The 20,977-nt window shown below is 59.5% G+C and overlaps 3 protein-coding genes across 4 annotated transcripts; 1 reads left to right on the top strand and 2 right to left on the bottom strand.

Moving 5' to 3' along the window:
• The first annotated feature begins 166 nt into the window (after positions 1–166).
• Positions 167–3,759, top strand: THEM6 (thioesterase superfamily member 6). Of its 2 annotated transcripts, none has more exons than XM_070476886.1 (2): positions 167–651; positions 2,169–3,759. In XM_070476886.1, the coding sequence occupies exons 1-2, from the start codon at positions 298–300 to the stop codon at positions 2,280–2,282; spliced, it is 468 nt and encodes a 155-aa protein (XP_070332987.1). In that variant the 5' UTR covers positions 167–297; the 3' UTR covers positions 2,283–3,759. The 2 variants fall into 2 exon arrangements, with proteins under 2 accessions (XP_070332987.1, XP_020755696.1); XM_020900037.2 differs by having other exon boundaries at positions 170–810.
• A 2,900-nt stretch (positions 3,760–6,659) lies between these two features.
• On the bottom strand, positions 6,660–7,761 carry SLURP1 (secreted LY6/PLAUR domain containing 1). Its single transcript, XM_070477499.1, has 3 exons — positions 7,607–7,761; positions 7,232–7,473; positions 6,660–7,029 (listed from the first exon to the last, which is right to left on the bottom strand). The coding sequence occupies exons 1-3, from the start codon at positions 7,759–7,761 to the stop codon at positions 6,830–6,832; spliced, it is 597 nt and encodes a 198-aa protein (XP_070333600.1). The 3' UTR covers positions 6,660–6,829.
• Positions 7,762–10,148: 2,387 nt separating this feature from the next.
• Positions 10,149–13,467, bottom strand: LOC110141233 (ly6/PLAUR domain-containing protein 2-like). Its single transcript, XM_020900036.2, has 3 exons — positions 13,243–13,467; positions 11,983–12,102; positions 10,149–11,622 (listed from the first exon to the last, which is right to left on the bottom strand). The coding sequence occupies exons 1-3, from the start codon at positions 13,298–13,300 to the stop codon at positions 11,414–11,416; spliced, it is 387 nt and encodes a 128-aa protein (XP_020755695.1). The 5' UTR covers positions 13,301–13,467; the 3' UTR covers positions 10,149–11,413.
• Positions 13,468–20,977: the final 7,510 nt, after the last annotated feature.

The raw sequence follows: 20,977 nt of genomic DNA, 5'->3' as shown, positions 1-20,977 counted from the left end.
CCCCGCCCGCCGCGGAGAAAGCGAAAGACGCTCGCGCCGCAGGATGGGACGAACCACTGTGAGCGTGGAGGGTGGGGGGGCCGCGGCGAGACGCGGTACTTCGCCCGCGGCGCCAGGAGCGTTGCCCCCTCAGCCGGCCTCGCGAGATGGTTCGCTCCACCCGCGCACTGCTCTACGGTTCCCAGGCGGGCCCGCTGAGCACCGGAATCAGCGCCGGCGGCTGCAACGCTGCGCGCGGAGCCGGCAACCGCGCTGACGGCTCTCCCGCGCCCGGCGTCCGCTGCGGCCGCAGCCACGATGCTGGAGCTGCTCGTAGCGCTGCTGGCCCTGGCCCTAGCCTACTTCGCATTGCTGGACGGCTGGTACCTCGTGCGCGTGCCGTGCGCCGTGCTGCGCGCGCGCCTGCTGCAGCCGCGCGTCCGCGACCTGCTGGCTGAGCAGAGCTACGCGGGCCGCGTGCTGCCCTCGGACTTGGACCTGCTGCTGCATATGAACAACGCGCGCTACCTGCGTGAGGCCGACGTGGCGCGCGCCGCGCACCTGACCCGCTGTGGTGTGCTCGAGGCGTTGCGCGCGCTCGGGGCGCGCGCCGTGCTGGCTGCCTCCTGCGCGCGCTACCGCCGCTCGCTGCGTCTATTCGAGCCGTTCGAGGTGCGCACGCGCTTGCTGGGCTGGGACGACCGCGCCTTCTACGTGGAGGCGCGCTTCATCAGCCTGCGCGACGGCTTCGTGTGCGCGCTGCTGCGCTCCCGCCAGCACGTGCTGGGCACCTCGCCAGAGCGAGTCGTTCAGCACCTGTGCAAGCGCAGGGTGAGCGTCCCCTGGCCCCTGAGGACCCCTGGCCTCCTGGCCCCACACTGTTGCCTCCCTTGCGTGGGATGCTCTCATCCCACCGGGTACCGCTCCCGCCCTTCCCTTTGGTCCCAGGCCAGGGCCTTCTTCACTGATGCCTTTCTTCGTGAGACCCCTCAGGGTTCCCTGATTACCTCTTTATAGCTGGACTCAGCATGTCCCTCTCCCACCGCTTCTTATAAACCTGGCTCCTCAAGGCTCCCTGCCACACCCTCCACATTTTCCAGAACAGGGAAGACCCCTCTCCTCAGGGGGTCCAAGTGTGGCCGAGAGTGCTGAGCCCGTCTCACGGGTTCTTGGTTCTGAACGAAGGATGGAGTCAGGGTGGGGATGGTGTCGGTGACAGGAGATTGGTGGGCATTCTCAGGACCTGAGACCCCCCCCCCTTCACCCAGATTAGAGCTGAGGGGCTGGGTCACCATCCCCTGTGTTCCGGTGAGAATTGAGCTCTCTGGAGCTGCAGGCCCTGCGCCTTTTCCAGTTGGAGAAAAGAGGGCCGCAGCACTTGCCTGGGGCTCAAGGCCCCTCCCCGGGGCCTGCTCTTCCTAGCCCAGCTGGGCCTGCCGCTGTGGCATGGCAACTGGGCTCTGGGGACGTTGCTGCGATGCCAGTTGCCAGGGCAGGCTCCTGCTGCAGACAGGTGCCTAATGCTTGGGCACCTGTGTGCCAGAGCCAGGACCTGCTGGATCCCTTGGTGCCCTCAGACAGGGCGCTGCCCTCTCTGGCCGTGGACAGGTGCAAAAGAGGGAGACAGCCTCACCTCATGGTGAGGCCATGACTTTGCATTATATCAGAGGTGGGGAAACAGGCTCAGAGAGGCGATGCGAAATGCTTGAGGCTACACAGCGGGCCAGAGGCCCAGCCCGCTGCTTTTCTGTCTCTTTGAGTCAAGGACACCCCCAGAGAGCCTGGATCCCACCCGCCTCACACCCATAGAGATGCTGTGTGTGTCCCTTCATTGCCAGGAGACCGGGAGGGGAGAGCCATCGAGGCTTTAAACCCATGGACTCAGCTGCGACCAAAGTGTGGAGGCAAGGGACCAAGGCCACCTTCCTGCAGGGGAGGGTGCCATGAGGCCAGGTGTGGGTTGAAGGGTGACTCCCACGCGAGAGGTGAGATGGCCCTCACCCAGCCTGGCAGGGGCACCCCGTGGATGGCCAGTCCCAGATGAGGCAGAGGGCCCCAGGTGCAGTGTTGGGTTTAGTGTGGGGCAGGCTGAGCCCAGTGCCCGGGATCTGCCTGCCGAAAGGCTGGTGTGGGGAGGGCTGGGCTGCAGCCGAGTCTGGATCCGGTCTCACCCCCATCTCCCTCTGCAGGTGGAGCCCCCAGAGCTGCCGGCTGACCTGCAGCACTGGATCGCCTACAATGAGACCAGCAGCCAGCTGCTCCGGGCCGAGAGCGGGCTCCACGATGTTCTCAAGGACCAGTGACCGCCCCACCCTGCCATCCCTGCCCACCAGCCTTGACCTGGAGGCCGTTGCCCACCCTTCCCCACCTGCCAGGGGGCAGAGAGTGCAGCATGGGCCGGCTGGACTGGACCCTCTCTGAGCTGGAGTGGCCTTGCGACCCACCCAGCCCCCTCACATGCTCAAGGCTCTCCCCTGCCTCCATTATTGATGCCCCTCCATACCCCATCTCATGCTAAGCACAGGGTGGGGGTGATGCAGGCACTCAGGCAAGCTTTGCCCTCTGGGTGGTGATGATGGGCAAACCGGGAGGCCCAGGGCCCTTGGCATTCAGGCAGCAGGGGCTTGGGGTGGGCCGCCTTGCAGGTGAAGCCAGGCTTCCATGCTCTGAGTGGGCGGTGCCTGGCGCAGGGAGCGGGCTGGGGTTGCCTTGAGCGCCAGAGCTTGTAGTCTGAGGCTGCCATTGAGGGTGAGGTCGGAGCAGTCCTGGAGGTAGGGCCGGGGGCGGGGCAGGGAGCTGGCCAAGGCCTGGGTCCTGATATGGGCCCCCAGGAGCTGGAAGGATCAGAGCAGCATTTCAAGGCAGATCCCTCTGCTGCAGGTGGGGGCGGGGCAGAGTGTGGCCAGGCAGACGGGCCCAGGGCACTCGAGAGAGAGGCCTGGTCATCAGGTCCTGGGGTGGCGGCGGGGCCTTGGAGAGTACGGTGGGCCCAGCGCAGGTCATCTGTGCAGCGGCTCCGTTGGAGGTGGTGAGCCGTCATAGCTGGGGGTGGGGGGTCCTAGTCAGAACCTGCTGCTGAGGAAGGATTGGGGAGAGGCATGGGGTCCTGCCTGGGTGCCCTCACCTGTCTGCACCCCTTGGTGCCCATAGGACTGTGCCGTGTGACCCTGGCTGGGGTCCTACCCTCTCTGGGACTATAGCACCTCTGCCCTCCCTCTGGGGCTGTCCTTGCCTGACCTGACTTCCTGCCCGGCTGTTGATCTGTTTGTTTCTTCCTGCTCTGAGAGCTGCTTCCCGCAGTGGGCTGGGGCTGCATGCGGTCTTCCTGGCTTTGCTTGAGCAGCTCTGTCCTGGCGTCACCAGCCTGCTGAGGTGCCGGCCAGGGCCTGCCCGCTCTCTTGCCTTGCAGCTGGGGCGAGGGCGGCTTGGGGAGAAGCAGGAACTGGTCCAGGGCCTTGGAGAGCACGAGGGCAGTGCAGGTGAGCCTCGTCCCTGGCTGGGGACAGAGTCCGGGCTCTGGGGGTGGGTTCTGCCCTGGGTGGGGTGCCCGCTCACCTGTGCCCCTGCAGCTGCCCCCGCCGGCCCCCGGGGCAGCCCAGAGGGGCCCAGGATTGCTCCCTGGCCGCCTCGTCCACCCCCCGCCAGCGGGGCCAGGAGCACGGCCACGGCCCTCTTCCTCCCCTGCCCCCACGGCATGGTCCGCCTCAGCCACTGGGAACACTGCTGTGTTTCTGTTTTATTTAAGGAAAGCCCAAGAGTAAAGGCCTTCAACGTGAGCGTGCTGGGGAGTCTTCATTTCCGAAGCCCTTTCTGACGTGGGGTGGGGGGCGCTGTCAGGATTGTTGGGCGAACTTGGGGTCCACGCTGGCAAGACAGGACCTGTGCCCGTTCTGCAGATCACGAGGTTGAGGCCAGAAAGGAGCTGCCCCAAACCCTTTACAGACTGGTTGTCCACAGAGGCTTGGGAGTTGCCACCCCAGACTCTGGGTCTGGGCCCCCAGGCTCCTGGGCTCACTAGGCAGGGTGAGGGCTGGCAGGTGGGGCAGAGGTCAGTGGGCTTTAGTGGGGGGGGGGAGGGTGAGCAGAGGGACTGTTGTGCAGGCACCCCCAGGAGGACAGGGATGGGACCCCTGGGACGGAAGGCAGGTGTGTGGTGGGGGGGACGGTGTCCGTGCTCTGCCTGCCTGCCCCAGCAGGGGCCAGCCTTGGGGCCTGTGAGAGAAGGGCCATTGGAAGCGGCTGGGTGTGCAGCAGGCATTCAGCAATGGGGCGGTGGGGCTGGAGAAGCTCGGAGCAGGGCAGTGCTGCGCTGCCAGGGTGGTTGGCTGGAGCCTCAGCCCTTTTCACCTTCCATCTTCCCTGAGGCCTGCCAGGTGGGGCCTCATGCCTGTCCTGAGCCAATGGCCACGTGAAGGTCACACGGGCCCCCTCCCAGAAGGTCTGTTTCTCTTCACGTGACACATATTTGCACAGGGCCTGTAGGGAGGGGCGGCAGGGTTTGGGGGATCGTGGCAGGTGACTGAGCTGACCATTGCCAGACAGGACAAGTTCCTGGCAGGACCACAGACAGGAAACGGTGCACTGAGCCACTGGCCCCAAGTGGCTGGCTGGGGAGATGGGATGGAGGTGCCTGGGCATGGTCTGCCCCGCTTGGCATGGTTGTTGGCGGCGGGGTGGGGGAGGGGCTTCAGGATGGTCACAGGCATCTAGGCTGCGTGTGGCTGCCCCAGGGGCATGGGGACTTCTGTGTCCACTTCAGGAGATGCAGCCTAGCCGGGGGGTGGGGAGGGGAGGCTCTGGGTCCGCACTTGGAGGACAGGCCTGTAGCAGAGGGGAGAAGGGTACCTGTTGACTAGGGGGCCTGGCTTCAGGACTGGGCTTTGGGAGTGTATCTGCAGCCTAGTTCTTACAAGACCCACTGATCCCATGCAGTGGCCGCTTTCGTTGAGAAGTTCAAGTGACTGTCAGCCCGCATGTGGGTTGGGCCCTGGTTCTCCCTTGACCACGCTCCCCCTCCCACAGGCCAGTGGCTACAGGACCATCCACCCCAGGCCCCCGCCCCTGTGGTCTGTGCGGCGTCTGGCTCCCCAGGGGACCCCCACCCCCACCCCACCACCTGCCTGCAGGACGTCCTGGGAGGCGGAGCTCCTGGGGGAGGTGGTGGCATTCCTCGCCATCTGTCCCGATGGAAGAGGTACTCATGATGAAAGAGGGGCCCTTCTTTCTCTGGCCAGTGAGCAGGGGGCAGAGGGCCCAGCGTCTCCCTGCCGCAGCTCTTTGTGACCCACCCGCTTCCACGTGACGGGAGGTGGGGGTGTGCGATCAGCACCCACTTGCCTCAAGGCCCCACATGCCCGCAGACGGTGTGGGCAGCTGCCGTCCACCCTGCAGTCACCTGCTAGCCACTCTTGTGGCCCCAGCCGTGACCTCCCCAGCTCCCACAGGGGCGCAGACCAGCGGGCGTGCCCAGGGCCAGGGAAGGGGCTTGGCGGGCCCCCGTGCGCTTGGGCCGCCCTGCATGGCTCCCGCCAGAGGTGTAAGCAGGGAGGACCCATGACCCTGGTGCTGGGCTAGGAGTCCGAGGGGCGCGCGCCCTCTGCTGGCCACGTGGAGGCCCCGCAGGTGCCTGCCCCCACCCACCCTCCTTCCCTGGGAGCGGGCAGCTGCCACGCCTCTCCCAGCTGCACACCTGCTCTGCACCCCTGAAGCACCCAGAGGTGCCCCCCTCTTGCTCTGCTGGTGAGACTGAAAGGGGCAGTGACGTGGCTTCACTGTGCCCCAAGGTGAGTGGTGGCCCTGGCCTCCAAGTGCAGGGTAACATCAGGGGTGGTCTGGAAGTCTGGTTGTGATGCAGAATGTGGAGAATCTCCAGCCCAGACGCCCGACGGCAAGGTGGACACTGACAGGCGGGGGTCAGTCCAGCTCCTGCTTCCCACTCCCTGCAGTGAGGCTTGAGCAAGGGGACGCCAAGGACAGCTGGCAGGGTTTCCTGGGGCCTAAGGATCCTGGGCTCCAGGGGGTGGTCAGCCCCCAAGGACACTCTGCAGCCCATCCTTGAGCAGCCAGGCCAGACCACGGGGGGCCCCTAAAGCCTCTGAACCAGCCCTGGGGGTCTGGGGCAAGCGGGCACAGCCTTTGTGTTTCATACACACACTCCCCTCTAATCTCAGCTGTCCCCGGGGCCCAGGGTGTAGTAGGCCTGTTGTCACAGGAGGCAACTGGGGCCTGGGGAGTTGTGTGGGTGACTGCAGACCCGGGTACACCCCACCCCACACCCTTGGGAAGACCCAGTCTGGGGGGGCAGGCCATCCCCACATGCCCTCTTCCCCAGGTTCCCCCCTTGCTGCCACGGCAGACCTGGGCCCCGCAGACCCACCCACCCTCGGAGAATACTGGATTCCAGCCCTTTTCCTTCCCATCCTGGGGAGGGGCATGGGGTGGGGGGATGCCTCCAGAGTCCCAGGAAATATTCTGGAAGCAGAGTCAGATTTTCCTTGGGCTGAGCAACAAGTCCTGGTCAGACTTCAGGAAGGCATTTGTCCCCCAAAGCCTCTGCCTGCCTGTCTGTGAAGCAGCTCAGAATGGCCGTGGTGGGCACGAGGCTCAAGTGCCGGAACATGCCTGGTCCCACCCAGCTCCCCGAAGGCGGCCCTGTGGGCTCTCAGTGTCCAGAAGGAAAAGATGGTCTCCAGCCTCGGTTTATTTATGTACCCCACAGGTTTAGGGGAGGAGGGCAGAGCACGCCCCGAAACAATTCTCTCCCCCTGGGTCCCACAAGTAGCCTGGTGCCTGCTGAGCTCGGACCGTGGGCGCGTGCCAACAGAGCGGCCGGCCGGCAGCGTCGGGCACCTCAGGGAAGGAGGTGGCTGAGGACCACGGCCCCCAGGGGGGCCAGGGCTCCAGCACTGAGCCTGGCAGCGCCCACGGAGTTGCAGAGGTCATGGAAGCAGCAGAAGATGGGGTGGGCAGCCCCGATGCTGTCTGGGTCGGTGGCCTCGCAGGAGCTGGCACAGGTGCTGGTCACCACGGGGCTCTCGTTGAAGGGGAACTCTGGAGGGAGGGCAGGCATCAGAGCGCGGTCACCCCGCCCCGGCCTTCCCTGGCCGTCCCAGTCTGCGCCCTTCACCTTGCTCTTCCTGCCTCCTCCCAGGACACCCTAACTGACCACCGGCCTGGAAGTCACCCGGGCCCCTGCTGGGGTCTGAAGTGTGGCCCTGAGGTGGGAGCTGGGAGCCCCGGGCCCCCACCGCACCTGCCTCCACCGTCACCAGCGTGGTCTTGCAGGCTATTTCGTCCGGCTTGCAGTAGGTAATGTTCTTGCACAGAGGAAGGGCTGTGGGCTGCTCACAGGTGATGCAACTTAAGGCCTCACCTGGGGAGGGACAGGGGCAGACCCTCACCACCCGGCCCTGAGACCCACCCTGGGGGTCGCAGGAAGGGCAGGAGAAGAGGCCAGGGGTGGTCCCTGGGGGAGCACCTTGCCCCGCTGAGCCCCTTCAGGCCCAGCCTCCCGGCTTAGACGTGATCCCTGCAGCCCCCACCCGAGCCTCAGTCTCCCTGCCTGGAGAGCAGGCCGTGACCCCTGCCCCGGGTGGAGCCGGGCTCAGGACCAGAGGGTCAGGGCGACCAGTCCAGGCGGTGACCCCCTCCCCGCCGCGGAGGTGGGCTGGGCAAGGACCGGCGCCGGGCCCCCTGCCAGCCAGCCGCACCGCCTCTCTCACCCAGGTGCACGGCCGAGGCCGCGGTGAGCAGCAGGGTCAGCAGGGCCCCGGGGACGGCCATCCCTTAGTCGAGCTGAGCGGCCGCGGTCTCCACCAGCCGCCTGTGGGGATTTATACCCAGCCCTTGGGTCCCCACTCTGGGTGGTGGCAGGAGCCGCCTGTGAGTCAGCCGGATGGAAGCTGGAGAGGCAGCTGGTGGAGGACGCGTGGGTGCTGGCCCTCGGGGCGGGAGCCCCGGGTGCTGGAGCTGGCCGGCCCCTCCCCTGGCCACTGCACGGGAGCCACGGGCCGCCTGTCAGGCTCTGGCCTGGACTCAGGTCTCTCCCAAACTCACCCAGGCCAGGGCCCATCCCTCCACCCCAGACGTCCTCTGCTGGGTGTGTACCTGATCCTGCCCCTGCAGCCCCGAGCTAAGGTCCAGAGTGGGGGTGTCAGGCCAGGTGCAGAGGAGGCGAGTGCCTGGTGAGGCGCAGGGGTTGGCCTGGAGCCAGCAGGCCCCTTTCTGCTGCCGAGTGTGGTGCCCCGGGCCCACATCCCCGATGGTGCCCTCATCACTGCCAGCCACTTCCTCACAAATGGCCTTTAGACCAAGCCTGAGCTTCCTGTTCCCGGCCCCAGACAGCAGGGCTCCCGGACGCGCCGTGAGGCTCACCTCCCACTGTGCGCTGCCCAGCATCCACGCCTGCGCTCTGCCTCTCACTGACCTTGCCACCTGTCTGCCCCGTGCCAAAGGCCTGGGTCCCGTCTGCTGTCCCAGCCTCGGATTTCTCTGTCTTCGGAGGGCACAGTGGGTGGGTGAGTGGGTGTGTGGATGGACGGGCGGATGGATGATGGATGGTTGAAAAAACATACGACTGGGTGATGCTTGAGCAAGTGGATGGGTGGAGGGAGGAATGAACGGATGGACGATGCATGGGTGGTGGGCGAGCTGGTTGGAAAGGGAGGGGTCATGTTCTGGCATTTGAGGCTCGTGCCCACTTATTCTTTCACCACTTATGAAAGAATAAGTGATGGGGAGGTGGTGAATGAAGGGGTATGTGCTGGGTGGAGGGTGGGAGTGGGCCCTGCCGCAGGGCAGGGAGTTACACCCCAGTCTCAGGGCAGGGTGATGTGCTGGGAGGAGCTTGGAGATGGCACTCAGAAGGCCTAGGTTTGAGTCTTGGCTGTGCTGCCGTGTCCGTCTGTGACCTTGGGGTGACTGCCCTTCCTCCAGACTGCATTTCTGTTTCTGTGATGGAACTAGGCACCCAGGGCAGTTGGAGGGCAGAAGTGACCTGGCCTTGTGGATGGGGAGGTGGTTGCAAGGAAACAAAGGGAATTGTTTGCAAAGGGAGGACCGTGGTTAATGCAGGTTAAATGCAGGTTAAACGAGGGAGTCGAACGCAGGCGTGGGCCCAGAACTCAGCGGGGCGGCCCTTCCCCGGGGCCTGGGCCATGGCCGAGGACTGCGTGAGTGGAGCCAGGCAGGGTCTGGTCTGGAGCCTCAGAGACGGGGTGGGCCCTGGCAGCCCCAGTCTTCCGTGTGACCAGGTCTGCTTATGAGCCACCCTGACCCCCTTCTTTCAGGTGTAAAGCAGGCAGAGGACCACAGCCCAGGGGGCAGCTGTGAAAACTAGCCGGCGAAGGTCGCGGTGGTGATGAATGTGGAGCAGCGGCCGGGTGGGCTGGCCTGGGCTCCAGGCTGGGAGACCCAGTGGGCCATCGGGGCAGACCCCATGGAAAGCAGTCTTGAAGGAGCCAGAAGACCTTGGAGGTGGAGATGGCAGGGAGGGTGCTGGGGGGTGGTAGTGACCAGGGTGGACACACAGCCTTCCCGTGTTTGCCTGTAGGGCTATGTGTGCGTGTGTTTACAGTCATGCCTGGGTGCATAGTTGCTTTACTTGTGTCTGACTCCTTGCGGCCCTATTGACTGTAACCTTCCAGGCTCCTCCTCCATGGGATTCTCCAGGCAAGAATACTGCAGTGGGTTGCTATGCCCTGACTCAGGGATCGATCGAGGGTCTCCTGCATTGCAGGCGGATTCTTTACCAGCCGAGCTACCAGGGGAGCCCTTACTGAGTCTCAATACCGGCTTTAAGGCTTAAGTGGCCCACGGCCGTCCTTGTTTTTGTGAGAGACGTGGCAAGAGCCAGGTGGGAGTCCTGGTGGATAGCTGAGCGCAGGGTTTCTCCTGGACAAGGTCAGCGGCCCCAGGGGTGGCGTCTGAGACTGTGTGACTGTTCCTGGCCTCCTGGCCCCTGCTGTTCTGGGGCTTTGTCCAAGGTGCTCTCCCAGCAGCAGATCTGCAAGGGTCCTGCCCCTGGGAGCTGGCTGGGACTTTGAGTCTTGCCCGCAGGAAGAGGAGGTGTGGCGTTCTCAGGGTCCGAGGGACAGGCAGCCCCCGAGGCTGCCCGCCTCCTGTCCCGCAGGCATGGGCGCCCTCAGTGGGACCCGACTGTGCGTCCAGCAGCTGCCTCCCTCCATCCAGGGGCAGGAAACCCTTAAAGGGATGACGGACAGTGGGGGCTCTCCGGACTCAGGGCTGTGGGCTGGGGGGGCACCTAGTGGTGCAGAAGGAAGGCCATGCAGCCCCATTTCAACGTGCCTAGAGACTCAGTGCTGTGTGCACCCAGGGCCTCAGAGCAGCTTCCGGAGCGGGGCGGGGCAGAGACCAGGGGTGCGTCCCAGGGTACCCAGGGTCCATCTCCTGCCCTCCACCCTCCTCCAGTGCCCAAGCCTGTGCTCATAGGCCCGGGGGGAGGGGCGGGGGCAGGAAGCGGGTATGAGGGGCCTGTGGGATGGGGGCTTCCTGGGGAGGTGGCCTGGAGGCTTTGGGGCTGGCCCAAGGCCCGGGGAGACAGAGCTCCCTTCTGCACTGGAGCTTGGGCTGCCTGGGTGCCAGGGGTGGGGCTTGGTGAGGCGGGGCTGGGGGCTTTCTGGGGGGCTTTCTGAGGGGCTTCCTGGGGTGGGCCTGGAGAGGGACTGGAGCTCACTCTCCAGCCTCCTGGGCTCTGCCCCCTCCGCCACACGACACAGGGGACCCTGTCACCGCAGGCCTGACCCGGGGTATGTCCTCGTTCAGGACTGGGCCAGTGAGCCTTGGGGGCTTTGTGGAGTAATCCCAGGTCCTGGTCCTCTCTTGGCCCCCCTTGCCTACCTTCCACCTGGCCTGGCCTGCCATCCTGTACCCAGCCAACGTCTCTGTCATTCAAGGGCGGTCCTAATGCCCCCGCCTCCGAGAGGCCACCCCTGATCCAGCCCTGGTGGATGTGGTGTGCCCCTGTGGGCCCCACTTCCTGTCCTGCCACAGCCAGGCCCCCAGAGCTAGGTCTGGTGGGTGTGCAGGTCTGCTGGGTGTGCAGGACCAGTGGGTGTCTCAGGACCAGTAGGTGTTTCAGGACTAGTGGGTGTCTCAGGACTAGTGGGTGTCCAGGTCTAGTGACCATCCCCCCCTTACCCTGTCACAGGGAGATGGAGGGCCCACAGACAGATGGGGCAGCGGAGGGGCTGAGAGAGAGCCTGGGCCGGGCAGAGTGGGTGGGGAGATGGAGGGGCTAGAAGAGCCAAGGGAACACGGCCTAGGCTGAGGAGCCAGAGCTGCAGCGGGCAGCCCTCCCCCCATCCAGCGGGCAGGTCTGCTCCCAGAAAACAGATTCAGGAGGCCTGGTGCAGGTGTGGGCCGTGATTCTTCAGAGGTGCTGGGGGCTGGGCTACACGGGGCTGCGGCCCAGGGTCTAGAGATGGAGGCTCAAGAGTGGGGCAAGCAGGAGGAAGGCGCCGGCCAGGCCACGGGGGCCACCCAGGGTGGGCGCCCCATCCACGTTGCACAGGTCAGCGTTGCAGCAGGACACGGGCCGGGTCCAGCCGATGCCGTCCACGTCTGAGGGCACGCACTTGCTGGCACAGGACTTGGTCACCGTGGAGTCCCCCAGGAAGGGGTACACTGGGGGCACAGGGGCGCTGGTGTCAGGCTGGCCCCCGAGCCCCAGCCCAGCCGCCTCCCGCAGCACCCTCTCTGCCTCAGCCCCTCCGTGACCCGGCCCCTCCTTCCTTCTACCACCCTTGTGCCAGGGGCGCGCGGTGACTTGTTCAGGATGCCTCGAGGGGTGAGGCTGCTCCCGTGACTCCCCAGCCAGGCTGCAAGAGCCTCCCACTCCAGGAAGGAGGGTGAGGAAAGAGGGAGGGAGCCTGGCTGCTTGGACCGAAAGCCCTCTCTGGAGATGACACAGGCAGGGGCCGCCCTCTGCACACAGGGCCCGGGCTGGAGGCAGCTCCGACCCCGGGGCGCAGCCCGCCCACTGACCTGTCTCCAGGGAGTACAGTGTGGTCTTGCACATGGTCTCGTTGGCGTTGCAGGTGGTGATGGTGATGCAGCTGGACACGCTGATGGGCTCGGGACACGTGTAGCATTGCAGGGTGACCGCTGGGGAAGGAGCGGCCGGGGCTGGTCAGGCAGGCCTGTCCCTCCCAAGCCTTGGGACCCGAGAGCCCAGGTTTGAGGGGGACAACGCCACCAAGCCTCCAGTTTCCCACCGACCAAAACCCCAGGAAGATTCAAGAGCCGCGAGCTGGGTCCCTGAATCCTGAGGCAGAGTGTGCCCCTGGGGGTCGGGCTCAGCCTGCCGGCCAAAGCCAAGATTAAGCAGTGTTGGGGGTGCTGGGGAGGCACGCAGAGGTGGGGCCGCACCCACGCCTCTGCAATAAAGGGCCCGGCAGGGGCCGGGAGGACCTCCCTGCAGCAGGTCACCCCCTGCACGCCCCAGGCGTCCTCATCAGCAACATGCAGGACCCCAAGTGCTGCAGGGGGATCGAGGATCGGGCAGGGAGGTGTATGGCTGCAGGGTGGGCTGGGCCGGGCCTGCTGTGCTGCTGGTGGAAGCTTAACAAGGGAGAGGAGGAGAGCTCAGGCCCAGAGGGACCCAGGCGGGTCAGGGCACGGGCTGACAAGCTGACCCCTTCCCTCCAGCGCCGCCGGTGCCCCAGGTGGACCCCCGCAGCCTGACCCTCCACCCCCACTGCTGTTACTGTGTCTCCCAGGACACCTCCGTTTCCTTCTGGGCAGGACCGCCTGGCTGGGGCCCACCCCACCAGCTCCTCCTTGGGTTGGGAGTGGGGCCCATGAGGGTCTGGGCGTCTGAGACCCAAGTCCCCCAGGATGTCCGGTTCGCTTCCCTCTTTTCCGCCTCCTGCCACCCCCACCCCAGTGCCTCCCCAGGGTCCCCACAGCATCTCCTGCATCCTGCCCTGGGAACCACGGCCCCGGAATCTGGGAATGTCACTCTGACCTTGCCCGCCTGCCCCAGCGGAGAGCCCATCCCTGGTGTCCATGCCCCCGATGAAGGGCTATTCCCTGCACTGGGCACCCAGGGCCTTGGCGGCCAACCACCCTGCCAGTCCCAGCCCTGGACAGTGCCTCCCGCTGTCCCTGTCCTCACCCTCCCTGGGCCGCAGGCGCCTCTCTGCTGGTGCCCATCTGTGCCTGCCCCCCACGCCCTCCTCACCTTCCTGCTTTCTGCCTCTCCCTGGCCCCCGCTGCCCCCTCAGGCTGCCGGGCACCCCTCACCGAGCTCACAGCAGGCGGCCAGCACCAGCGCCGGCAGTGCCAGCCGTGTCCCCCACATGGTCTGGTTCCTGCAGCGCGTCAGTCCTGGGCCTGCCCCCCCGGAGATGGGAGCACCGTGCAGCCACCCGACCGGTCAGCTGAGCAGATTAGGGGGATCGGTTTCCCAGGTGGCGGAGGTACGGAGGCCCGCCCCCTGCCCAGGGGCTCCACCCGCCTCCACCTGGACCCGCTCCTCCACGGCTCTCCGCCACCCCTCCCCACCCCTTCCTCATTCCTCTGCCTCCCGCAGTCTGGGCCCCTCCCCGCACCCTCATGACCCCCTGGTGACCCCCCTCTTATGGTTGGGGGTCCTCGCCTGCCTCTGTAACTCTCTCGGGGGTGCTCCGACTTCTCCCCACCAGAAGGTACTGCCCCTCAGGATGGCCTCAGCCTGCCTGGAAGGGAGCAGCAGAGGGGGGCTCCCCTGCACCCTGACTCCCGCCTCTGTCAGGGGCCTTGTATGCCCACTCCTGTCTGCGGCATTGAGTCCTGGCCTAGTGGTTCTGGGTTTGAGTCCTCCCAGGGTGCCCAGGCCCCCACAGATTCTTTGAGGTGGTCACGTGGGGCATCGTGATGGGGAAATGGTCACCTGGACAACCAGCCAATATGTGCTCAGAGGCTTAAGGGCACAAAGACAACAAAACTGCTGGGTCAACAGAAAGATCCTGGACGGTAGGGGGGAGGGGTGGGGTTGCAGGGGGACACGAATCCTGGTGTCCCCTCCAGGGGCTGGCACACCTTGGTCAGAGCCCCTGGCCCCACTGCAGGTCAACGAGTTGACAGGATGGGCCTGGCCCCAGACTCAGAAGGGGGAGAAATGGATTCGGATTCAGATTCCGGTCCTAGGTTCAAGCGGCTGGAGGCACTGCTAGCCCGCCCACACCCCCCCGCCCCGGGGGCTGCACTTCGGCCTCTCCGGGGTCTGCCCTGTCTGTGACCCTCCCTCCCTGCTCTGGGCCCCACGCTGCCCCAGCCAGCGAGGGTAGGTGCAGGACAGGGCTGTTGACAGGCCTGGTTGGCCGGGCTGGGCTTAACTCGCCCGGCTCCGCCACAGCCCCGCTGGGCTCCTCCCTCCTCTCCCATCGGGTCCAGATCTCGCTCTCCTGCAGCTCCACCCCTGCTTTCCTGCTCCAGGGTGTCCTTCCCTCCTCTCGTCCTGTGGCTGAAATTCTGCCTGGGAGCCCCCCACCCCACCCGATCGCCCCCACTGGCCTTTTCTAGTCCCAGGGACAGCAGCTCCATGTGGGCTGTGGTCTTTGATGCCGAGACTGGGAGGGCTGTGTCTCCCTGGGCACCAGGGTGGAGAGGGGCGCCTAGCCTTCCCTAAACACCCAGAAGGTGTCAGACGCCCCGCCTGCCGCCTGCCAGACCTGGTTCCTGACACCACAGCTAGTGGTGGTGCTAGAGTTTCAGATGCGGGATGAGAGGCTGTCGTAGCGAGTTGACAGGTTGGTCACTTGGAAGCTGGGCTGGGCGGCGGCCAAGACAGCAGTCGGGCCTGTCTGATTCCGCCACTCCCCAGGCCTCCGGGTTGATGCTGGGCGCGGCTAACAGGAACAGACAGCACCTCGCACACACGAGCTTCCTCCTGGGCCATTCGGCTGGTCCAGCCCAACGCCTTCCATCCTCAGACCCAGGGACCCCACCTGTCCTTTTCTTGGAACAAGTCTGGCCTCTGGGCATTAGCTCCTCCTAGAGTTTCTGCCTGGCCCCCACAGGGAGACACAGGCTGAGCCTCTCTGAAGTCGCAGCTGTGCACAGGGTGAGAAGGAATGTGCCTCAGCCAGGGTCTGGGTGCTCTGCTGGGAAGCCTCCCTGCTAGGAGGTCTATGCCCTTCCCTGCTCCTCTAGGAGCCTCGGGGTCAGTGTGCACAGTGTGACCAGGGTCAGAGGTCAGTGCGACCATGGGCAGGGGTCAGCTTGTGACCAGGGTCAGAGTGTGACCAGAGTCAGGCTCAGTGTGTGACTGGGATTGGGGGTCAGGTGTCGCCGTCACTTTGTCTGGGAAACTCTTGTGTCCTTAGAAAGAACAAACTAGACAAATAGGTTAAAAAGGCAGGGAGCAAAGGTCAGTAAAAGAATTACTGTAACCAGCAGTCTAAGCAGGAGTCGGAACCAGTAGCAAAACTTGATCTTGGTCCAGATAGAGTCAACACTTGGGTTTCCCTCTTCACAGGAATGGAGCCATTTGGAGTGGTCATATATATTTTCTGATGTATTTTTCTATTAACCTAGTGTTATTGATGTAGGTACAACAGACCCAGTTAGAAGTAGTTGAAGGACTGACAACATGAACGTTAGCAGACAAAATAAATCTTTTTTTTTTTTTTTCAGGAGAAAGCCTGAAAGCCAATCTGGACCTGGTGCTTTGCCAGATAGCCAGTTGTCTAAGTTTGTCTGAGTAGGTTCTAGACTTTTAATGTGGTATTAACATATAAGCCAAAGTAGTTGTCTCCAGTAGCAATTTTACTGTTTTTCTAGGTATGAGAAGATGTAAGAATTTGGGCCCAAGAAAATCCTTACATGAAAATATCTAACTATCTGAAGGCCTGTTTTGTCCATTATCCCAGAGCTCAAAGTGAGTGCCTAATTTCTGATCTCTGCCCTGAATTCCTTTCAGGGGGTGTTGAAGGGCAGCAGCTGTAGTGGGCATGATTTAACCTTTGTAGAGGCACACAGCAAATGCCAGGCTTCAGTCGGCAGGGCCCCTTCACAGCCATAAGTTGACCATGGTTTGGGGGCATTTCATGACCATTTTGTCCCACGGTGCTAGGAATGCTTACTCCCAGGTCTGTCAGAGATTTCACTCATCGGCCACTCAGTGTGCTGTTTCTGGACCAGGCCCTGTGAGTAGCAAAAGTCTCTGGACCACACCTGTCTTACTGCCTCTTGGTCCAGGGAAATAGTCTCTCTTGTTGCTTCTTTTTATATCTGGAGTCACAGTATTACAATCATTGATCTCATATGGAACTGTAGCCCATCGTTTTATCAGTGGCTCAGTTACACACTTGGTAATGTAAGAAACAACACTTTTTGAAACAGGCAATATAGAAAACAATATAATAAATAATATATATTAAATATATTTATAGCTTATATTAAATATATTAAATTCTGTTAATAACAAAATTTATTTACCTAGTTAATTTTAATTTAATCCTAGAAAGCCCCCTCCCTTTTTAAACAAATCTTGAAGAGATAATATTTTTGCACAGGCTTCAGAATGAAACCATAGCCCTCTGTGATGACAGGCTTAAGAAGCACATTTCAAATCTCATTGCAATTCAATAGGCAAAGCAACTTGGTTGCTGCTGTGACAAATAACATTTTAAGAGTAACTAGAACTATGACTAGTAACATTCTACCAGGACATGTCAGATCTTTATGAATTCCATTTAATTGTTAGCACATCTGTATTAGTAACACCTTCCATACAATATTTACGGTATGACAAGTTATTCACTTAGTGAAAATAACAATGAAAGATTTCAAAGGCAGTTCAACATCTCAAGAAAGCCTGTATCATGTACAAAGCTCTTTTATCAGGTTCCACTTTCCAAAAACCTCTTTTCTGTGTGTATCCAATCACTTTTCCCACTCAGAAAGTCACCTGTGAGCCAGACCTACTTTCTTTTTCCTTAATAAAATGCAATTTTATTCCTCATACCCTGTTTACCAAAAACACACATCCTCCTCTCTTTAAGGAAGGAAGAACTGATCTTTATGTTAGCATTCCATAGATTGGAGAGCATAAGTACGAGTTATAATTTCTAAAAACCTTTGCTTTCTTATAGAAAACACCTCAGGATGGCACCAACCATTCTTCATTAATAGTCCAAAATGTTTTTAGTTTTTCTGTAAGAGGAAATTAGTTTTCAGTAATCAGTGTTTCAGAATCTTATTTTATTTAGAAATGACCTAGCTAGTCAATAAACTTTTTCATCAGTTAGTTTAGCACAACCCTAAAAATTCAGGTTACCAAAATCTGGACAGACTGTTTTAGACATTCCTAAAGAATAATTATTCTTAACAGAGTTTATCTAAAAGCTCCAATCACATTTGCATTCTTTCCTTAAAAAAATTTTCACTTGAGTTACTTTCCTTGCTGACAAACTTGTAACAGATATAACAAAATTTTATTTAACTTATATTAAATGTAGCCATAATGAAAATATTATGCTTAATATTAATGACTCCGAGACCTGTCTATATTAGATCAATAAACATTAATACCAGCTGTTAATTTAACACTAAATACTTCCCAGTTTACATGAACCTGAAATTTATTTAGCTTAATTTTTCTTAGAATTAAGTGCATTTGTACTTAGAATTACAAGTTTCACTTGTAAGTACTTACTTTTCTTTAAACCAATTGAATAGAGTTCATTTACAAATTAACCTCAGCAATATTATCTAAAGACAAAGACACATATTGAGACACACATATATACCTGAACAGACAGGAATGTCATAGTTTCTGATTGAGATTTAAAATGTCTCTTAGCCCCCTTTTTTCCCCTTAGCTTGAAATTCTATTAAAAATTACCTCAAAGCTAAAGTTTCAGGCAAGGTGGGCTGTGTATCTCAAGGACATAAGAGTTAACTTCAAGTTTTCTTTAGGTATATATCTTTTAACAAGCTTTGTGAATGTCACTCCATTGTGTGTCACTCTGTGACCCCATGGACTATACAGTCCATGGAATTTTCCAGGCCAGAATACTGGAGTGGGTAGCCTTTCGCTTATCTAGGGGATCTTCCTAGCCCAGGTCTCCCGCATTGCAGGCGGATTCTTTCCCAGCTGAGCAACCAGGGAAGCCCAAGAATACTGGAGTGGGTAGCCTATCCCTTCTCCAGCGGATCTTCCCGACCAGGAATTGAACCGGGGCCTCCCGTATTGCAGATGGATTCTTTACCAACTGAGCTACCAGGGAAGCCCAAGCTTTTAACAAGCCAGTTGTTTTTAATTGCATATGCAAAAAGAACTGATTTTGCAATTTCAAAAGAAATTTTGTTTCAGCCCATTTTCTCCAGAGTCTAAAGAATATTGTGGCCACTTTCTTTTTTCCTTTTGTGATCATGGTCTCTTAATTAATCAGGAGTGTTCAAATTGACTCTGACAACAGGGGCAGGTTGACTGATAAAATCTTGTCCCAGCAGAGACTGTCTCTCTGGGAAGGTGAGGCCTTTGTCCTGTCAGAAGAATCTGAAGGAGTAAGGGAACACAGGGGTGGGGGAAGCTTGTTTCTACCACCCCCACCCAAGAGATAGGAGAAATTAAAAGGGAATTTTTTAGAATGTTAGGAGAATTTTTCTGATTCCTCAGGCTTTTGATTATAGGAGAAAGTCCTAGACATAAGCGACTCTCAGTCCATTTTCCCATCCTGTGGTAATAAAGATAAGAGACCCATTTTCAGGTCCATTTTTAATCCCCAACTTAAATAAAGGCCAGGCACTGCTACAGTAAGACTTAATTTTTTCCTTTCTTAGCACATCTGTTTCTTCTGGCTTAGAAAGGGATCCACCCACAATGAACAGCCTGCAGCCAAGAACATAGAGCTTGTAGAAAAGTAACCCTGCATACCAGCATACCATCCATTTAGGAGGACCGGAGTATCCCCTGAATTCCGCTCGATCTTATTGTCTGATGGGGTTTTGAGTCATGAATCCATTGAAACATGGCCAGACGTCTCTGGCCCCCCTTTGATACCCTGCGCAGGGCGTCCAACCCAGCATGGCCAGAGAAGGGCTTTTAAACTATTGCCAGCGTGTTGGCAGGGCTCTCCTTGAGAGAGGTCTGTTGTAGCATCGCAGTCTGCACTAAAGTGGCCAAGCTGACAGGCTGGCTGTTACAGTGCACGGGCTGCCAAGGCCTGGCGTGAAGGGGAACTCCTGGAGGGATGGAGGTGGCCGCAGTGGGAAATGCCACTGGGGTCAGGATCTGATGGCTGAGAGATGGAAGCATTTCCACAGAGGATTTCTGGACACAGAGTAAGACAGATGGGAGATTAAGCAGAAGAAGAACCCCAAGTCTATCACCTCGCTTGTGTGGAGTCTAAGGTAAATCTTGTTTCCCAAGTTAGAGTAGGTAAGAGAAAAAATAAAGAACTGGGAGCAGGCCTGTGAGCAACACAGTGGGGTGGGGGTGGGGGTGGAGGGGAGAGATGCTGGAAGGCAGGGAGGGAATGTTTCTGGAATCCTCCCCCTCTAGGGGAGGTAATTTTTCTACCCTAGGAAATAAAGCGCATCAGGTAGCAGAGTGCAGTCGTTGGAGGCAGGGGCAGGTGCCGAGCTCCAGCTCCCAGTGCATTACTCCCAACGCTGATGAAGACACAGCCCTTGGGCATGGGGGGTGCTGGAGGTTATAGTCTAGGCAAAGTGAAAGAAAGTGGGAGAGAGGAAAGAGAAGAGAGGCTGGGCTCCTTCACCGAGCTGATGAAGCCTTGCAGGTCTTGGGAAGGGAACAAAGCAGAATGTGAACGCAAGCCAGTTCCCATGGGGGAGAGACAGAAAGCAAAAGTCAGAAGTCTCCAGCCAGCAATGTGGGCGAGACCTGCAACTTTACCTTAATTCCCAGGTTGCACCCCGCTCCCCACCACCCCCGGGGGTTTCAGCACCATTTGATCTCAGTGACGCAGCAGGTGAGCAGTGGCATGAAGCAAGATCTTAATTCCCAGCCCAGGAGCCTGAATGAAAACCAGGGATTCTAGCCACCAAACCAGCAAGGGTTAGAGGCCAGAAGCTGTTTTTCCCTGGATCTTTGCCCCTTGTGAAAAATGCATTTATCACGTGGGCAGAAGCTGTAAGTTCAGGTACACAGTTTATTATTAGAGACAGCAGCAAGTGGGAGGATACACAGAGAAATGGCTTGTTTAGCTGAGATAGAAGCAAGGCCGAGAGGCACACCCAGAGAGAAAGGGTGTGGGCAACCCCCCTGGTGAGGAGGAGCCCTCTAAAGAGGCTGTTAAGTCATTTCTATTGATCAGTTCTTATGGGTCTTTCTCTTCCTTCAGGCTAGTTATCTGGTTTCTTTCTCCACACCTGACTTACCCTGGGACCCTCCCCTGGAATGCGCACACACCTGTCAGCCAAGATGGATCTCGAAGTGAAGGTTTCTGGGAGGAGCAAGACTCATTATGGTCTGGCAGTATCCCTTGACTTTTGACCCACAAGGAGCCTTTCTGTGCGTATGTAGTGTCTCTCTTATCCCAAGAGGGGGAAGCGGAGATCCCTTCAGCCTTTACTCAAACAGGATTTTGCACCTCTCTGTCCTTGCCATGACTATTGCCTTAACACGTTCACAAGAGACAAACACTGACTACTTACCCTGTTTCTGTTGTTACTTTCCTTTCCGAGGGCAAACAGGAGGCTGAGTGTAAATGCCTCAGCTGGAGCCCACCTGTCTGTTGCCTCAGGAGATGCAAACAGGAGGCCAGTTGTGAATGTCTAACCTGGAGCCCACCTATCTCCTACATCAAAGCCTGTGAGCCCACTCCTGTCCCTAAACGTGCAAATGAATCTAAAAGCCTCAAAAGCGGAAGCTTCACCAGCATGCCAGCTTGCAGTGAGTAGATGGACCAGTTGTCCTCCAGAGAGCCACAGAGCACAGTCCTCAGCTTTCCCATCTGTCAAGTGGGCCTCCCTCCAGAAGCGGTGGCTTGAGAGGCCTGCCTCCCTGGGATGGTCATGATCTTGACTG

The sequence above is a fragment of the Odocoileus virginianus genome, chromosome 15, assembly GCF_023699985.2.
Source record: "Odocoileus virginianus isolate 20LAN1187 ecotype Illinois chromosome 15, Ovbor_1.2, whole genome shotgun sequence".
Taxonomy (NCBI): Eukaryota; Metazoa; Chordata; class Mammalia; order Artiodactyla; family Cervidae; genus Odocoileus; species Odocoileus virginianus.
The sequence above is the reverse complement of the archived record's forward strand: the minus strand, read 5'-3'. Positions and strand labels throughout refer to the sequence as shown.